This window comes from Haliotis cracherodii, unplaced genomic scaffold (assembly GCF_022045235.1).
Source record: "Haliotis cracherodii isolate W230 unplaced genomic scaffold, xgHalCrac1.p SCAF_6, whole genome shotgun sequence".
In the NCBI taxonomy this organism is placed as follows: Eukaryota; Metazoa; Mollusca; class Gastropoda; order Lepetellida; family Haliotidae; genus Haliotis; species Haliotis cracherodii.
The window spans coordinates 7,545,430-7,559,696 of record NW_027266319.1 but is presented as its reverse complement, the minus strand read 5'-3'; the positions used below and the strand labels follow the sequence as shown (position 1 = coordinate 7,559,696).

The 14,267-nt window shown below is 40.6% G+C and overlaps 1 protein-coding gene across 1 annotated transcript; it reads left to right on the top strand.

Annotated features, from left to right (window-relative positions):
- Positions 1 to 456: 456 nt before the first annotated feature.
- Positions 457 to 9,423, top strand: LOC139445721 (uncharacterized). Its single transcript, XM_071226925.1, has 3 exons — positions 457 to 1,825; positions 6,905 to 7,009; positions 7,788 to 9,423. Exons 1-3 carry the CDS (start codon positions 754 to 756, stop codon positions 7,961 to 7,963), a joined length of 1,353 nt encoding a protein of 450 aa, XP_071083026.1. The 5' UTR covers positions 457 to 753; the 3' UTR covers positions 7,964 to 9,423.
- Positions 9,424 to 14,267: the final 4,844 nt, after the last annotated feature.

Below are 14,267 nucleotides of genomic sequence, written 5' to 3'. Positions count from 1 at the left end.
TATTATTTGCACCTTATTCGCCTTATATACATTTATATTGAATTTAATTTGGTGCAATTTTCCTATTAATGGAATTTAGTTTTTGATTGCGAAGCCCCGAGCTACACTTTCACCAGTGAGAGTGACACCTCGGTTTTTTGCCCCGAGTCTCATTTGAATTGAATTTGCCATAATGACTGATCATCGCACGTACGTACACAAGGTCGCCACGTCCCGCACTTCCCAGTCGACATGTTCTGTTTGTTTCACGTAAAAAAATAAATTAAAAAAATTGTGTGTCTTTCTTTCCGAACTGCGTGACTGCCAACACGTCGACCGAAGTCTTATCAACGTGGGATACCGCACGTCCTTAAATAGCACAGGGAAACACCTCAATATTACGACCAATCAGATTCAACCACATTACCAAAGTCAATGTCACGTAGAGTTCACGGTCACTTCGGCGATATCAACAACGGTACCCACGTGTAGATTCCCACAATTTCTGCAATCATATGTCAACTAAAGACGTGGCACTTTCTAACGTACCCAAAGAACACTACAAGCGAGGTAACAAACTTGTCATTCAGTCACTGTCTCGCAGGCTGCGCGTGGGGTTGTTGATCAAACCTGTCCGTGTTTACACTGACAGGCTCGGTTACCTGAAGTGACTCAACGTTATACAGATCTGATACTACTTGGATGAAATATTGTAAATAATATATTTATGCACCGGTCCTCTGTGTAGATTACGGAATAGTAATAGAATCAAGGATGGCGGAACGTTCTGTATACACCATCGTGTTAGGCCTATTCGCTTTATTTGGGTTCTCGCATCTTCTAAGTGAACAAGTTTTCCCAGATCGGAGCAAGCCGCCCGGATTAAATGATCGGCTGAAACTATGGTGGGCTAAAGAGGTCACTCCAGATTTTCACGTGGCAGGGCGACTCTCCGAACGCCAGATAAAGTATGCTTCAGAGGGAGGTTTCAAAAGCATACTCTCTCTTTTCAAGTATGCCGACAACGAGCCGGGAGATTTCGGGGGTGACTATCTACCCACAACAAAACAATCCAGAGAAATTGCGGAAGAGCAATGTGGCATGCAGTTTGAGGCGCTGTTGTCGCCTGAAGAAGACTGGTGTAGTGTTGATGCGGTTAAAAAGTTAGCTGCAGTTTTACCAAAGTTGAAGAAACCTGTTCTTCTTCACTGTGATCGGGGATACACAATTACGTTTGTTCTTCTCATGCATCTAGCAAACCTTACCGTCGTTGATCCATCATTTGAACCAAGGATTGACAGTTCTAGATTTTATGAAATCACTGCCAGAATGGGTCTGGATTTCAGCATGGATTTTACCAAAGAAGTTGTTGCGGAAATTACAGGGGAGCCCATGGTCAAGAACCCCACTGTGACAAACGCTGAACCTGAGTATTGGTTGGACTACTGGTTAGGGCACCCTGTGTACAAAAATTGGTACACGGCCGGACAGATTACCAAATCTCACATTGAGGTGTTGGAGTTCACCGGGTTCAAGTCGGTGATTAACGTGAGAGCTGGCTTCCTACTAGAGGGGAAGCCAAGTCAAGAAGAGGTGAATCTTTTAAACATCCCAGAAAAAACAGGAACATATGCCAAGGGTGATAGCAAACCTCGGCAGCATATTGAACGTCTGGAGGAAACGCGAGTTGACCCCAACAAGCCTAACAGTTATATCGGACAAGATTCTAAGACAAATTATGAAAGTTCCAATGCGGATGAATTTGGTGATTCAGTTGGTTTTAATGTGGATATTGAGAAGAAAGCATTTGCGAAGTCAAAATTGAAGTACTTTCATATGCCTGTGTGTAAGTATTCACATATGTATGCGCACCCATACATCTTACATAGCTCTACCCAGTCGACATGAGAACAGGTCGCCAGCATTCTGTTGCTTGTTGTCAGAGCTAATATGGACTGTTTGATTGCTTGTCATCATCACACACATTCATCCTGCTACCCCATACATCACACACATTCAGTCTGCTAGCCCATGCATCACACACAATCAGCCTGCTAGCCCATCCATCACACACATTCAGCCTGCTAGCCCATGCATCACACACAATCAGCCTGCTAGCCCATGCATCACTCACATTCAGCCAGCTAGCCCATGCATCACACACATTCAGCCTGATAGCCCATACATCACACACATTCAGCCTGCTAGCCCATGCATCACACACAATCAGCCTGCTAGCCCATCCATCACACACATTCAGCCTGCTAGCCCATGCATCACACACATTCAGCCAGCTAGCCCATGCATCACACACATTCAGCCTGCTAGCCCATGCATCACACACATTCAGCCTGCTAGCCCATACATCACACACATTCAGCCTGCTAGCCCATGCATCACACACATTCAGCCTGATAGCCCATGCATCACACACAATCAGCCTGCTAGCCCATGCATCACACACATTCAGCCTGCTAGCCCATGCATCACACACAATCAGCCTGATAGCCCATGCATCACACACATTCAGCCTGCTAGCCCATCCATCACACACATTCAGCCTGCTAGCCCATGCATCACACACATTCAGCCTGCTTGCCCATGCATCACACACAATCAGCCTGCTAGCCCATGCATCACACACATTCAGCCTGCTAGCCCATCCATCACACACATTCAGCCTGCTAGCCCATCCATCACACACATTCAGCCTGCTAGCCCATGCATCACACACATTCAGCCTGCTAGCCCATGCATCACACACATTCAGCCTGCTAGCCCATGCATCACACACATTCAGCCTGCTAGCCCATGCATCACACACAATCAGCCTGCTAGCCCATGCATCACACACATTCAGCCTGCTAGCCCATCCATCACACACAATCAGCCTGCTAGCCCATGCATCACACACATTCAGCCTGCTAGCCCATGCATCACACACAATCAGCCTGCTAGCCCATGCATCACACACATTCAGCCTGCTAGCCCATACATCACACACATTCAGCCTGCTAGCCCATACATCACACACATTCAGCCTGCTGGCCCATGCATCACACACATTCAGTCTGCTAGCCCATACATGACACACATTCAGCCTGCTAGCCCATGCATCACACACATTCAGCCTGCTAGCCCATGCATCACACACATTCAGCCTGCTAGCCCATGCATAACAGACCACTGGACTAACTCCCCAGCGTGAACACATGCCTATGATCAGCAATAGATCAGCACACTGCATCGTGGACACTATTACCACAAGACATGAGACAAAAGCATCATTGACTGGGTAACAGATGTATCATCATTGATCCTTTCTTAGATGTTTTACCTACTTAATGCTGTTACTTGCGGTGTTGACAAACCTGCACAAATGCAGTCAGACATAGGACTGTTTGAACACAATAAATGTCACTGACATTAAACTCAAACAGGCTTCTTACACTCTCATATAAACCAGAAGCTTCTCTTATATCCGGGTTACTAACATGCCAAAAACAACCTGTCAGACCACACAGGACTGGCTACTTGAACATAAGATCATAAGATGCTTGTCACAATTTTCCTGTTATCAAAAGTGATGAAGTGTACCATCATGACTCTGTACTAGCAGTAGTAGTTCAGAGCTTCAGATCATATTTCAGATACCGTATTCGACGTAATAAGCGCCAAGGGCGCTCTCAAAATTAGAAATAGGGGGCTCTTATTAGAATATTATTTTGGTGAAAAAAACAGTGTTGAAGGATCGTAAATTCCGTGGTTTATGCTGACAGCCTGAAGTGTTTACATACGACAGATATATTTTTCCAGAATTTAATTCCCCATAATTAAGGGTGCATATAACACACGAGTGCGTATTATACACGAACAAATAAGTCTTGTGTACATTGATCAATCGGAAGGGGTGCTGATTGGGATTGTTCACTAGCCAATATATTAGCAAATATCGCCGTGGGCGCTTATTAGAGCGGGGAGCTTATTACGTCGAATACGGTACTTGTGAACAAATATGAAGGAAAATATTTTCAGCAGTAATCTAGACTTGCCAAACATTATAGACTTGCATGGGCTGTATTGGATATATTTGGATCAGAGTCTGTATGACAGATTAAGTACAGGACTCCAGTGTCTTATATGTTATAGGGACAACCTGTTATTATTTACATAATTTTGTCTACCTACTCTAGTTCAGGGAGTTATTGATAATTGTTACCCCAAAATTATTTAAAATGGAAGTTTGATTATTGATGCATCCACCATGTCCACAGGATAGGTTAATTTTATTCACCTGCATGGACACAGGTGGTTATTTACAACTCTGGCTTAATCCCACTAATGGGTTATGGTCACACCTGCATGTACCTGCAATCTGACATCACTAGGTAGCATGTTCAACCATGTCAACATGCATCTGGTTCTGGTATCGATGTCTGATGTGGAAATAGTTGTCCAGCTTGCCAACTGTTCAAACATTTCAAGATGTGAAAGTGTTTAGTTACCAGGTTAGTGTAAGACATATACAATACCAGCACTCCTCTAGATAAGGTGGGATATATGGTTACATGTATGTACACAGAGTGTCAATGTGTCACGACTTTGACATGAACCATGTCAACTCCACCAGGTTGCTGTGTATACAGATAACATCCATTACCACAAGTCATGAATGGCGACCTGTGCCCCTCGAATGGCCATTTTACCAACATGGTTTCTCTTTTTGCAACTTTCTAAAGCTGTAAACGGGGATAAGTTTGGTCTGTTGGAGCTGATAAAGGTGTGATTTTGTGTTCCTAAAACTAAAAAGGGGGTGAATATGGGCTGCTGGAGCTGAGAAGGGGTGAGTTTGGCTGCTCGATCTGAGAAGGGGTGAGTTGGGGTTGCTAGAGCTGAAAAGGGGTGAGTTTGGGATGCTCGATCTGAGAAGGGGTGAGTTTGGGTTGCTAGAGCTGAGAAGGGGTGAGTTTGGGATGCTAGAGCTGAAAAGGGGTGAGTTTGGGATGCTAGAGCTGGGAAAGGGTGAGTTTGGCTGCTAGATCTGAGAAGGGGTGAGTTTGGGTTGCTAGAGCTGAGAAGGGGTGAGTTTGGGATGCTAGAGCTGAGAAGGGGTGAATTTGGGATGCTAAAGCTAAAAAGGGGGTGAATATGGGCTGCTGGAGCTGAGAAGGGGTGAGTTTGGCTGCTCGATCTGAGAAGGGGTGAGTTTGGGTTGCTAGAGCTGAAAAGGGGTGAGTTTGGGATGCTAGAGCTGGGAAGGGGTGAGTTTGGCTGCTCGATCTGAGAAGGGGTGAGTTTGGGTTGCTAGAGCTGAGAAGGGGTGAGTTTGGGATGCTAGAGCTGAAAAGGGGTGAGTTTGGGATGCTAGAGCTGGGAAGGGGTGAGTTTGACTGAGAAGGGGTGAGTTTGGGTTGCTAGAGCTGAGAAGGGTGAGTTTGGGATGCTAGAGCCGAGAAGGGATGAGTTTGGGATGCTAGAGCTGGGAAGGGGTGAGTTTTGGATGCTAGAGCTGGGAAGGGGTGAGTTTGGGATGCTAGAGCTGGGAAGGGGTGAGTTTGGGATGCTAGAGCTGGGAAGGAGTGAGTTTGGGATGTTAGAGCTGGGAAGGAGTGAGTTTGGCTGCTCGATCTGAGAAGGGGTGAGTTTGGGATGCTAGAGCTGAGAAGGGGTGAATTTGGGATGGTAGAGCTGAAAAGGGATGATTTTGGCTGCTCGAGCTGAGAAGGGGTGAGTTTGGGATGCTAGAGCTGGGAAGGGGTGAGTTTGGGATGCTAGAGCTGAGAAGGGATGAGTTTGGGATGCTAGAGCTGGGAAGGGGCGTGTTTGGGTTGCTAGAGCTGAGAAGGGGTAGGTTTTGGTTGCTAAAGCTGGGAAGGGGATTTTATCATGTTTATGCTACATAACAAATTTTTTCAGCTTGGCATGGCACATTGGTAATTTTACACTCTTATATCCAATTATTCTACGTTTAATGATGAGAAATACCCTGGACCAATTCCAGGAAAGTCAGTCACCATATCCACTTCTCTTACCATGCTTATCACTTAACACATTAGCTTGGCAACAACCAATCAGAGCTACACTATAAAATGTTGCCTCGTACAAGAGGGGTCTTGAAGGCATTCCAAGTTGTATCGGAGACACACAGAGTATGTCTGTCTGTTCAAACTTCATAAAATTCATGTAGTCCTCTAGGCCAAGGCTACGTTATGGTGCTGAGGACAAGGTTTGTTGGTTGTTTAACGCCGTACTCAGGAATATTCCAGCTAAATGACGGCGGTCTGTAAATAATCGAGTCTGGACCAGACAATCCAGTGATTGACATCATGAGCATCAATCTACACAATTGGGTTAAGATGACATGCCTGACCACCCGTTAGTCACCTCTTATGACAAGCATAGGTGCCTTATACGAATAGGTCTTCAGCAACCCATGCTTGTGTAAAAGGCAACTATGCTTGTCGCAAGAGGCGACTAACGGGATCGGTTGGTCAGACTCGTTGACTTGGTTGATGCATGTCATCGTATCCCAAACGATGCGCATGATGTCAATCACTGGATTGTCTGGTTCAGACACGATTATTTACAGACTGCCGTCATATAGCTGGAAAATTGCTGAGAGCGGCGTTAAACAACAAACAAAGCAAACCAAACAAACTTCTGAAATTACGTTTACACGATTATTACTTTGAAAAAAAAAACAGCCCTGAATTTCTAAGGTTCTGTCATGTAATTTGAAGTTGATAGAAAGATAATAGAATGGAGATGTGATCATGACTCTACACTGGAAAATCAAAGATGTTCCTCACCGTTCATTGCAAGGTTGTCATGGTCATAGGAGGGTGTGATGACCATTCCTACTGTTTAACATACTGACGTGTCGCCACCATGTTCCTAGTTGTCTGTCATCTTGATTTGCTTGCAGCATCGGGGTTGTATGGACCATTCTTTGAGAAGAACCTCAAGACTATTGTCCAGCTGGGATCTAAAGGTCCTGTGTTGGTCCACTGTGCCAGGGGGACCAGAGCAGGTCAGTACAAGGGTCAGAGGTCATTTGTGCTGGTCACAGGTCAGTTCAGCATTTTGTGTACAAGTCTGTGTCTTCAAAATTAAGCTTGAAACTCAATGGTCCTTGTATTAATGTTAAAAGTTAAACATTTAGTGGGGCCCTGAGTTCCAGTGCTGTAGAAAACCTCAAGGAATTTATAAGCAAACAAACCAAAAAGGGTGTACTTTTGAGGGTATATTTATGTTCTGCAGGTTTTCTTTTTTTTAAAACATTGGAAAAAAACCCACCAAACAAACTTCTCGTTACATAAACAGTTTTGGTTACATATTTTTATATTTTATTCCCTACACAAGACTTCTACATGGTAATAGAAAGTCGACTGGCCTTGACAGTGATGAAGAGCAACACATCCTCACTTGTTTGTTTTTGTTTGTTGTTCAACGCCACACTCAGCAATATTCCAGCTATTTCACGGCGGTCTGTAAGTTTGTTTGTTTGTTCTTTGTTTGTTACCGCACTCAGCAATATTCCAGCTATATGACTACGGTCTGTAAATAATAAAGTCTGGACCAGACAATCCAGTGATTGACATCATGACCATCATATGCAATTGGGATATGATGACATGCATCAAGCAAATCAGTGAGCTTGACCACCCTATCCTGTTAGACACATCTTACCATACTAACGACAAGCAAGTGGTTTTCCCTTTTGAATACATTGAATATATTTATTCAATTTGCGATTGCCTTGACAATTTAGTCTATAGACAAATATATCTTTGTCTCATTTCTTCCAGCTTATGTGGCCATTCTTGGAGCTGCCCTTCAACACAATCTAAGTTTTGACTGGGCCCTTCAGAGGAGTAGAGATTTAGGATTTGCCGTCACCCCCGAAAAACAACCTGAGATCTATCAACTATATGAAGAGTATCTCATCAGGAACAAAAATCGCTCAACCAAGGAGGAATTATAATCTGTAACCAAACTCTGGTTGCCATGGTAACAGTTGCATGTTATTGCATAAAAGTGGAGTTGAATAGAATCTTTTATATGTGAATTGAATGCAATTTTTAACATGTAAGTAACACAAAGTGATCATCTGATGAATGGCAGATACAGTTTGAATTTGTTACTCCAAATCAATATGTTTTGCTTTTGGAAAGATGAGGAGATGTAATTACTTAGATACCGAGTGAGTGGACAGGTTGTAGAAGTCCCAGAGTAGCTTGATAATAAATGTCCCTTACAGGGGTGTCATAAATCACCGAGGTGTTGGTGAATCACAAATAGTACATGATGATATGATACAAGAAATGCCTAACCATGTATCGATTCATATTTTAATTCTATCGATATTTTTAAAGTAATATTTTTTAAGTATAACTTTGCATGATAACTCCACCGACTAGTGCCACCTCACCGCCTTTCACTGAACAGAATGCTAGTTCTGATGGCATGACGATTCTGGGCCACCCCTAGTTTAACTAGGGATGAAACGATACAGCAAGGTCACAATACGATACGTATTGCGGTACATAGGTAATGATATGTATCCGATACACATATTTACATCAGATTGTGCTGAAACTTCTTGAGCATATTTCGGAGCATGTTCTAAAGGAAAAGCTATCTGTAGACACATGTGCATAGCTGCTATTTTCAGTTGTGATCCTGGAACGCTAATTACAATTTTGTAATATTTGACTGACAATTTCTGGGGGTAATTAAACGAGTAGTAAGTAATATTTTTAGAAAGTGTATCCTCTTTCATCAACACAGAAGAAAACATAATGATGTATCGATTCATGATTAACCAGTTGTGCGAGTTGAACACAAACTAGTTGGTTCCAACAACCTCATTAGCTGGGCCACATGGAACATTGAAATGGTCACGCAAAACTTAAGTATTGCAAAATGTATTGATATCGAACAATAGTTATCATTGTTAATAATTCTAAGATATAGCTGAGATAATGATAATTCTAGTTGAAAATCTGAAAATTTAGTGAGTGTGATTGAAGCCAAAATACAGGATTTATGGCAAAGATGTAATAGAGGTAGAGGGTTTGCAAGAATTACATGCTGTAGGCATATCGCGACACCAAAGTCCCTTGTGCCTGGATTAAACACGAAATATTCCATGCCCAAGATATATATGCGCCAAATGATTCTACCTCATGGAAAACCAATTCCTATTTTGTCTGTTAAGGTCAAGGTCAACTGAAACACCAAGTATCATGAATGTAGTCATGAGCATTTAGCTGCAGGAGGATGAAAATATACACTACTACCAAATTAAGTTGACTTAACAAGTATACAGATAATTTTATGTCAACGTGTTGCGTACCCTCGTATACCTCCTTCCTGTTCACACAGGCGTTCATCACATTCTACTGACAGTGTCACCCATGGACTGTTCACTAGGGTGGATGACTCTCTCATTTTATCATGGGCAGTGGGTCCATGACATATACTACTCAAAGTGTTAAGGATCACCTGATTCTTTCTTAAATCATGGCATGACAGATTGACTATAGTAATATGAAAGATTTGGATGGTCCTTCACTGGTCCTTCAGAAAAAGGTTGCTTTAAGTTGTTAATTTAATGCTGAAAGATTTCTGTAACTAAAGGGGTATCCTACATGATTGTACAAATTCCTACCTCAATCTCATTCAAATCAGATCTTAGTTCTCGCTATCGCTAAACAAAGATCTGAGGACATCCCATAATGGGTCACGTCAGAACGACCTTTCGTGAACTTTAACCGACCAATGAAATGACTGACAAGAAATCGACATTAGCCAATCAGAAGGCAGCTTTCTCGAGCTTTACGACACAAGTTTCAAACTGGCGACTACGCTTCGAAACATATTTTTTCGTAGTCTCGATTAAAAAATTTAAAACTTATTAAAGAACATTCTGGAATGGCTTATAGATAGCCTAGATTGTATGGATATAATAAATAAAAACGCAACTGTCGTTCGGAATACCCTCTGTTAATTTTTTTGAGGTTGGATGATTAGAAAACACATTCCATCCGTCACTTTCATGATCTGGTAAGCGACGCTCTGATTGGTTGGATGAAAGGTCGTTCTGACTTGACCCGTAATGGGATGTCTTCAGATCTTTGTTTAGGGATAGCGAGAACTAAGATCTGATTTTAATGAGATTGATTCCTACCTAGTCCATTGTCCATCTCACTGTAGGATGCCTCTGTTACATGTGGAGCTAGATAAAGTAGCTCGAAGAAGGGGCGTTCTATTTGCTCAAGTACTGCTATTGATACTTTATGTTAAATCTTATTTTGATAATTCACATGAGTTACTTTGAGATATTGTGCCAAAACTTATGACACCATCCATATTTTCCACAGCTTTAACTATTTATTGTTTCTTGTATGTTACTTAAGAGAAGATGTCAAATATCATAAAAGAGGTAAACATTCTTGTATTTACTGATTTTCATTCATTTGTTCATGATTTCAACAGTAAGTCATTGTATCCAAACTATTGTTTGACCTGTGTCAATGTTTGCCCTATTATGTTATTAATAATATGGCATCTAATGTGTTATTAATTATATGGCATCTAATGTGTTATTAATTATGTGGCATCTTATGTGTTATTAATTATATGGCATTTTATGTAATAAATAATATGTCATCAAGAACAGGTTAAGTATGTGATGGGTGTGATTTCTTGGTAATGGGATGTGTACCGCTTCATCAACAGCATGTCATAACATGCCTAGGCCGGGATTCATGCTTTGATTTGCAGATAGTTGTGAAGAACTTTGGTGCATGTGTACAAAATTATCTAAAACAAACGTTTCAAAATATATTTTTGTTCCCTGAGTTATCTGAATATGTTGTTATGTTTGCAGGATAAGCTTGTCTCATAGCTTATTTAAAAAAGAAAATTAAAAAAAATATCCTGATGTCTTGCAGTTTTGTTTATTGTATAAACACTTTTGTGTGTGGTGAACAAGCAGGTCGGAATTAGCAGAATAAAAGAAAGAGTGCATGTCAGATTTTTTTTAGTTTAATTGTTTTTAGTCATGAATCCATAAGACAATTTTTTAGTCCCGCCTTAAATATCACAGTATTAAAACTTGTACCACAGAGTTGTGCGGTCACCAAGATAAGCCATCTGTCCATTCATATACTTTCAACACCGATGTAGATCCGATAGGTCTTCAGCAACCCATGCTTGCCGTAAGAGGCAACTATGCTTGTCGTAAGAGGCGTCTAACAGGATTTCTACATACCTACTGGTTCTTATGTATATGTCCCAAAGTTTTAAGCAATTAGTTATGTTTAAGGTTCAAAATCAGATTTCCATTAAATTGCATGAGTGTTTTTAACTCACCTGCAGCTTCTATATGCATGGTGTCACATTGCAGATTTCAGAGGCAGCCAACTTCAAAATATTGTTTGGTCCATGATACTGATCTAGTTCTTCATGTGCCTTTATGGAAATTGTTATATAGTAGGTGTATATGTGTACAAGAACATTGTAAGCTTTTCAGGCACATTGAGGAGTTGAAATGTGGACTCAGATTTCTTTTAAAACATTCCTATATTTCATTTAACTTCAATGACCTTAGTTTGAGTGAACTAAAATTTTAGACAAACAGTAAAGGACGTAACATGTAATGAAATGGTATATTCATTGTGTCTCGTTGGATTTGGCGTGAAATACACACTTTCTAGTCAAACATGTTATAATATGTTTTTCTCATTTCTGACAACCATTTTACTTTTATTTGTGCCAAGCTCAAAAACAATGTATACAGGAAAGTGCCAATGTAAATATTTATCTTACAAAGATTCTTCTGAAATGTTGTAACATGTTAACAGGTTAAAGGTTGATTTATGTTCAACATTTTGATGAGATGAATATCTGTGATTTTAAATGTCACTACATTTTGAGGGAATTTTTCAAGATTCCTGTAACCGCCCATAGTGGTGGCACCGATGATACCAGGAGAGTAACCAAGGTGACACACACTTCGAAGGCGTTTGAGGATTCTACAGCTAAGGGACATAACTCTCAGATATCGAGTTTTTTATTCTGGCACAGATGAGCTGTTGATTGACATTTTTACACACCAGCCAGCTTAAACAACAAGGAGGCTTCTCGACATTTTCTATCAGTAACAGGTATTTAATATGATGTATTTGTTGTAAGAATGTAATGTGAATTTGCTCAAAGTATGTGTGTTTCATGACTTGGGTGGTACAAGAATGAGATTCTTTGTTTTAGCATGTAAATATTGCCAGTTTTAATGTAGGCTTGCTACTATTTGAGTTTCGACAAAACTTGTACAGTTTTATTTATGCCTTGATAGATACCATTGTTATGATAGTTACCGATTTTGATCAAATGTGGTCATTGATATTTAGGAATTTATTTTATCAGTGTATTAGAAAGAAGAAAAGATTTATTGATAATACCGAGCCGACCGGTCCTTGTTTAACCCCTCAATGCTGAGTGCCAGGTTGGGTAGCAACTACCATCTAGTAAGTCTTTTGATATGACATGGTTGGGGATTGAACCACTAGCTGGCTGTTCTTTCCACTAGAGCCTTCAAGCTATGTGCCTGTGTCCGAAACATTGGAAAAGAACTTGAATTATTTTTTTAAGTACTGTAAGTCCTTTTTTTCTTAAGTTTACTGGTACTTTTAATTCAATTCAATGCTGTAATGTACAGCTATGGTTTAAACCCTATTTCAATTTATTGGTCTTGTTATCAGTAAAAAGAATCATCATTGCAAAACTAAAATTATAGTTTTAATTCAAATGTTGAAATTGTTAGCACCTTTTGCTGAACACAGTTAAAAAGATTAGTCTCTGAGAAAGACTACAAAAGAAAGTCACTGCCAATGCAGGATTGTTGTGAGTTTGGTGTCTCTCGTATTAAAACACAGTCATTTTGTATGTTTCCTTATCTCTTATCAGTCGCAAATATAGACTGACTGTCCAGTAAGGTTATATACACAACGTGCCAGACCAACTTTGACATTTTACACTTAGATATTAAGTCAAGTATTGCACTTGTCCAAACTAATGGTTTCATAGTGCTAGCCCACTGAGATACCATGCTGCAGTTTAACATTGATACCCAACTCAGACACAGTGTAAGGACATTTTATTTTTTTTTCATCCCCAAACACCAGACAGGGTTGCCACAAATACCGACTTTTAACATTCAGTTCTTGGGGCCAGGGATCGAACCACCAACCTTTCACCCTTTTATTTGCTATCACGATCCAGACAATACAATTTGTGACTGGTGTCAAAGTGAGACACTTTTTTGTGTGTATGACAGTTATTGGCCAACACACTAGAATTTGAATTTCTAGGTTAAGATAATGAGTTTTGGATGATTTTGGCCCGAGATATATATATATATATATATTCTGCATGGACATCTCATCTGATCAAATTACAGCATGTTTCCAGGTGACAGCCTTTTGATCACTGTTGTATTCGCTAAGGAAGATAACTCATCCCAGAGAAAGGGGATAACTCACCTTTGCTTCAGTAGATAAGGGGGATAACTCATATCTGCTTTACTCATATTTATCGCTCAGTGCTCATATCACTTCTGATTTATTTGTATAATAATCATGTTAATCATTCCAAGATTATAATCAGTATTACTTATATCCACAATGTGTCATCTTCCCAAGGCAAGAGAGTTAACTGACTTTTTAAGTCCAGTTTCCACCCTTGCCAAACTAGGCTGGAATTCCTGGGCTTGATCGCCTCTCCTATGGACCAATCAGATTCCATCACTTGCATTTGTTTCAAACAAAATGGTGGTGCCCAGTCAAGACGATCTGATCGATAATCAAGACCTATATTGTGTAAAACGGGTCTTATAACACGAATTGAATCAAATCACACGAGCACCTTAATTAAAAACATGAAAAGGTTTGGAAAATATCTGTTGACAATGAGTTTTCGGTGCAAATGCTTGTAAATCCTGCATCCTGGACAGTTTACGAACCGGATTTCGATTTTGTTGCGAGATTTTGATTGGACTATGCAAAGACTCGTTAGTCCAGCCAAAATGTAACTCCATAATACCAGCCTAGTTCGGCAAGGGTGGAAACTCGACTTTTACAATCAGTTAACTCTCTTGCCTCGGTAAGATGCAATGTGTGGAATGAATGCATCAGTCAAGTCAGAGCATTGATTCCTGCTGTCAGTATTTTTACGGGTGATTATATTACTGTAATTAACTGTACATTTTGTGATTCGTCCTGCCT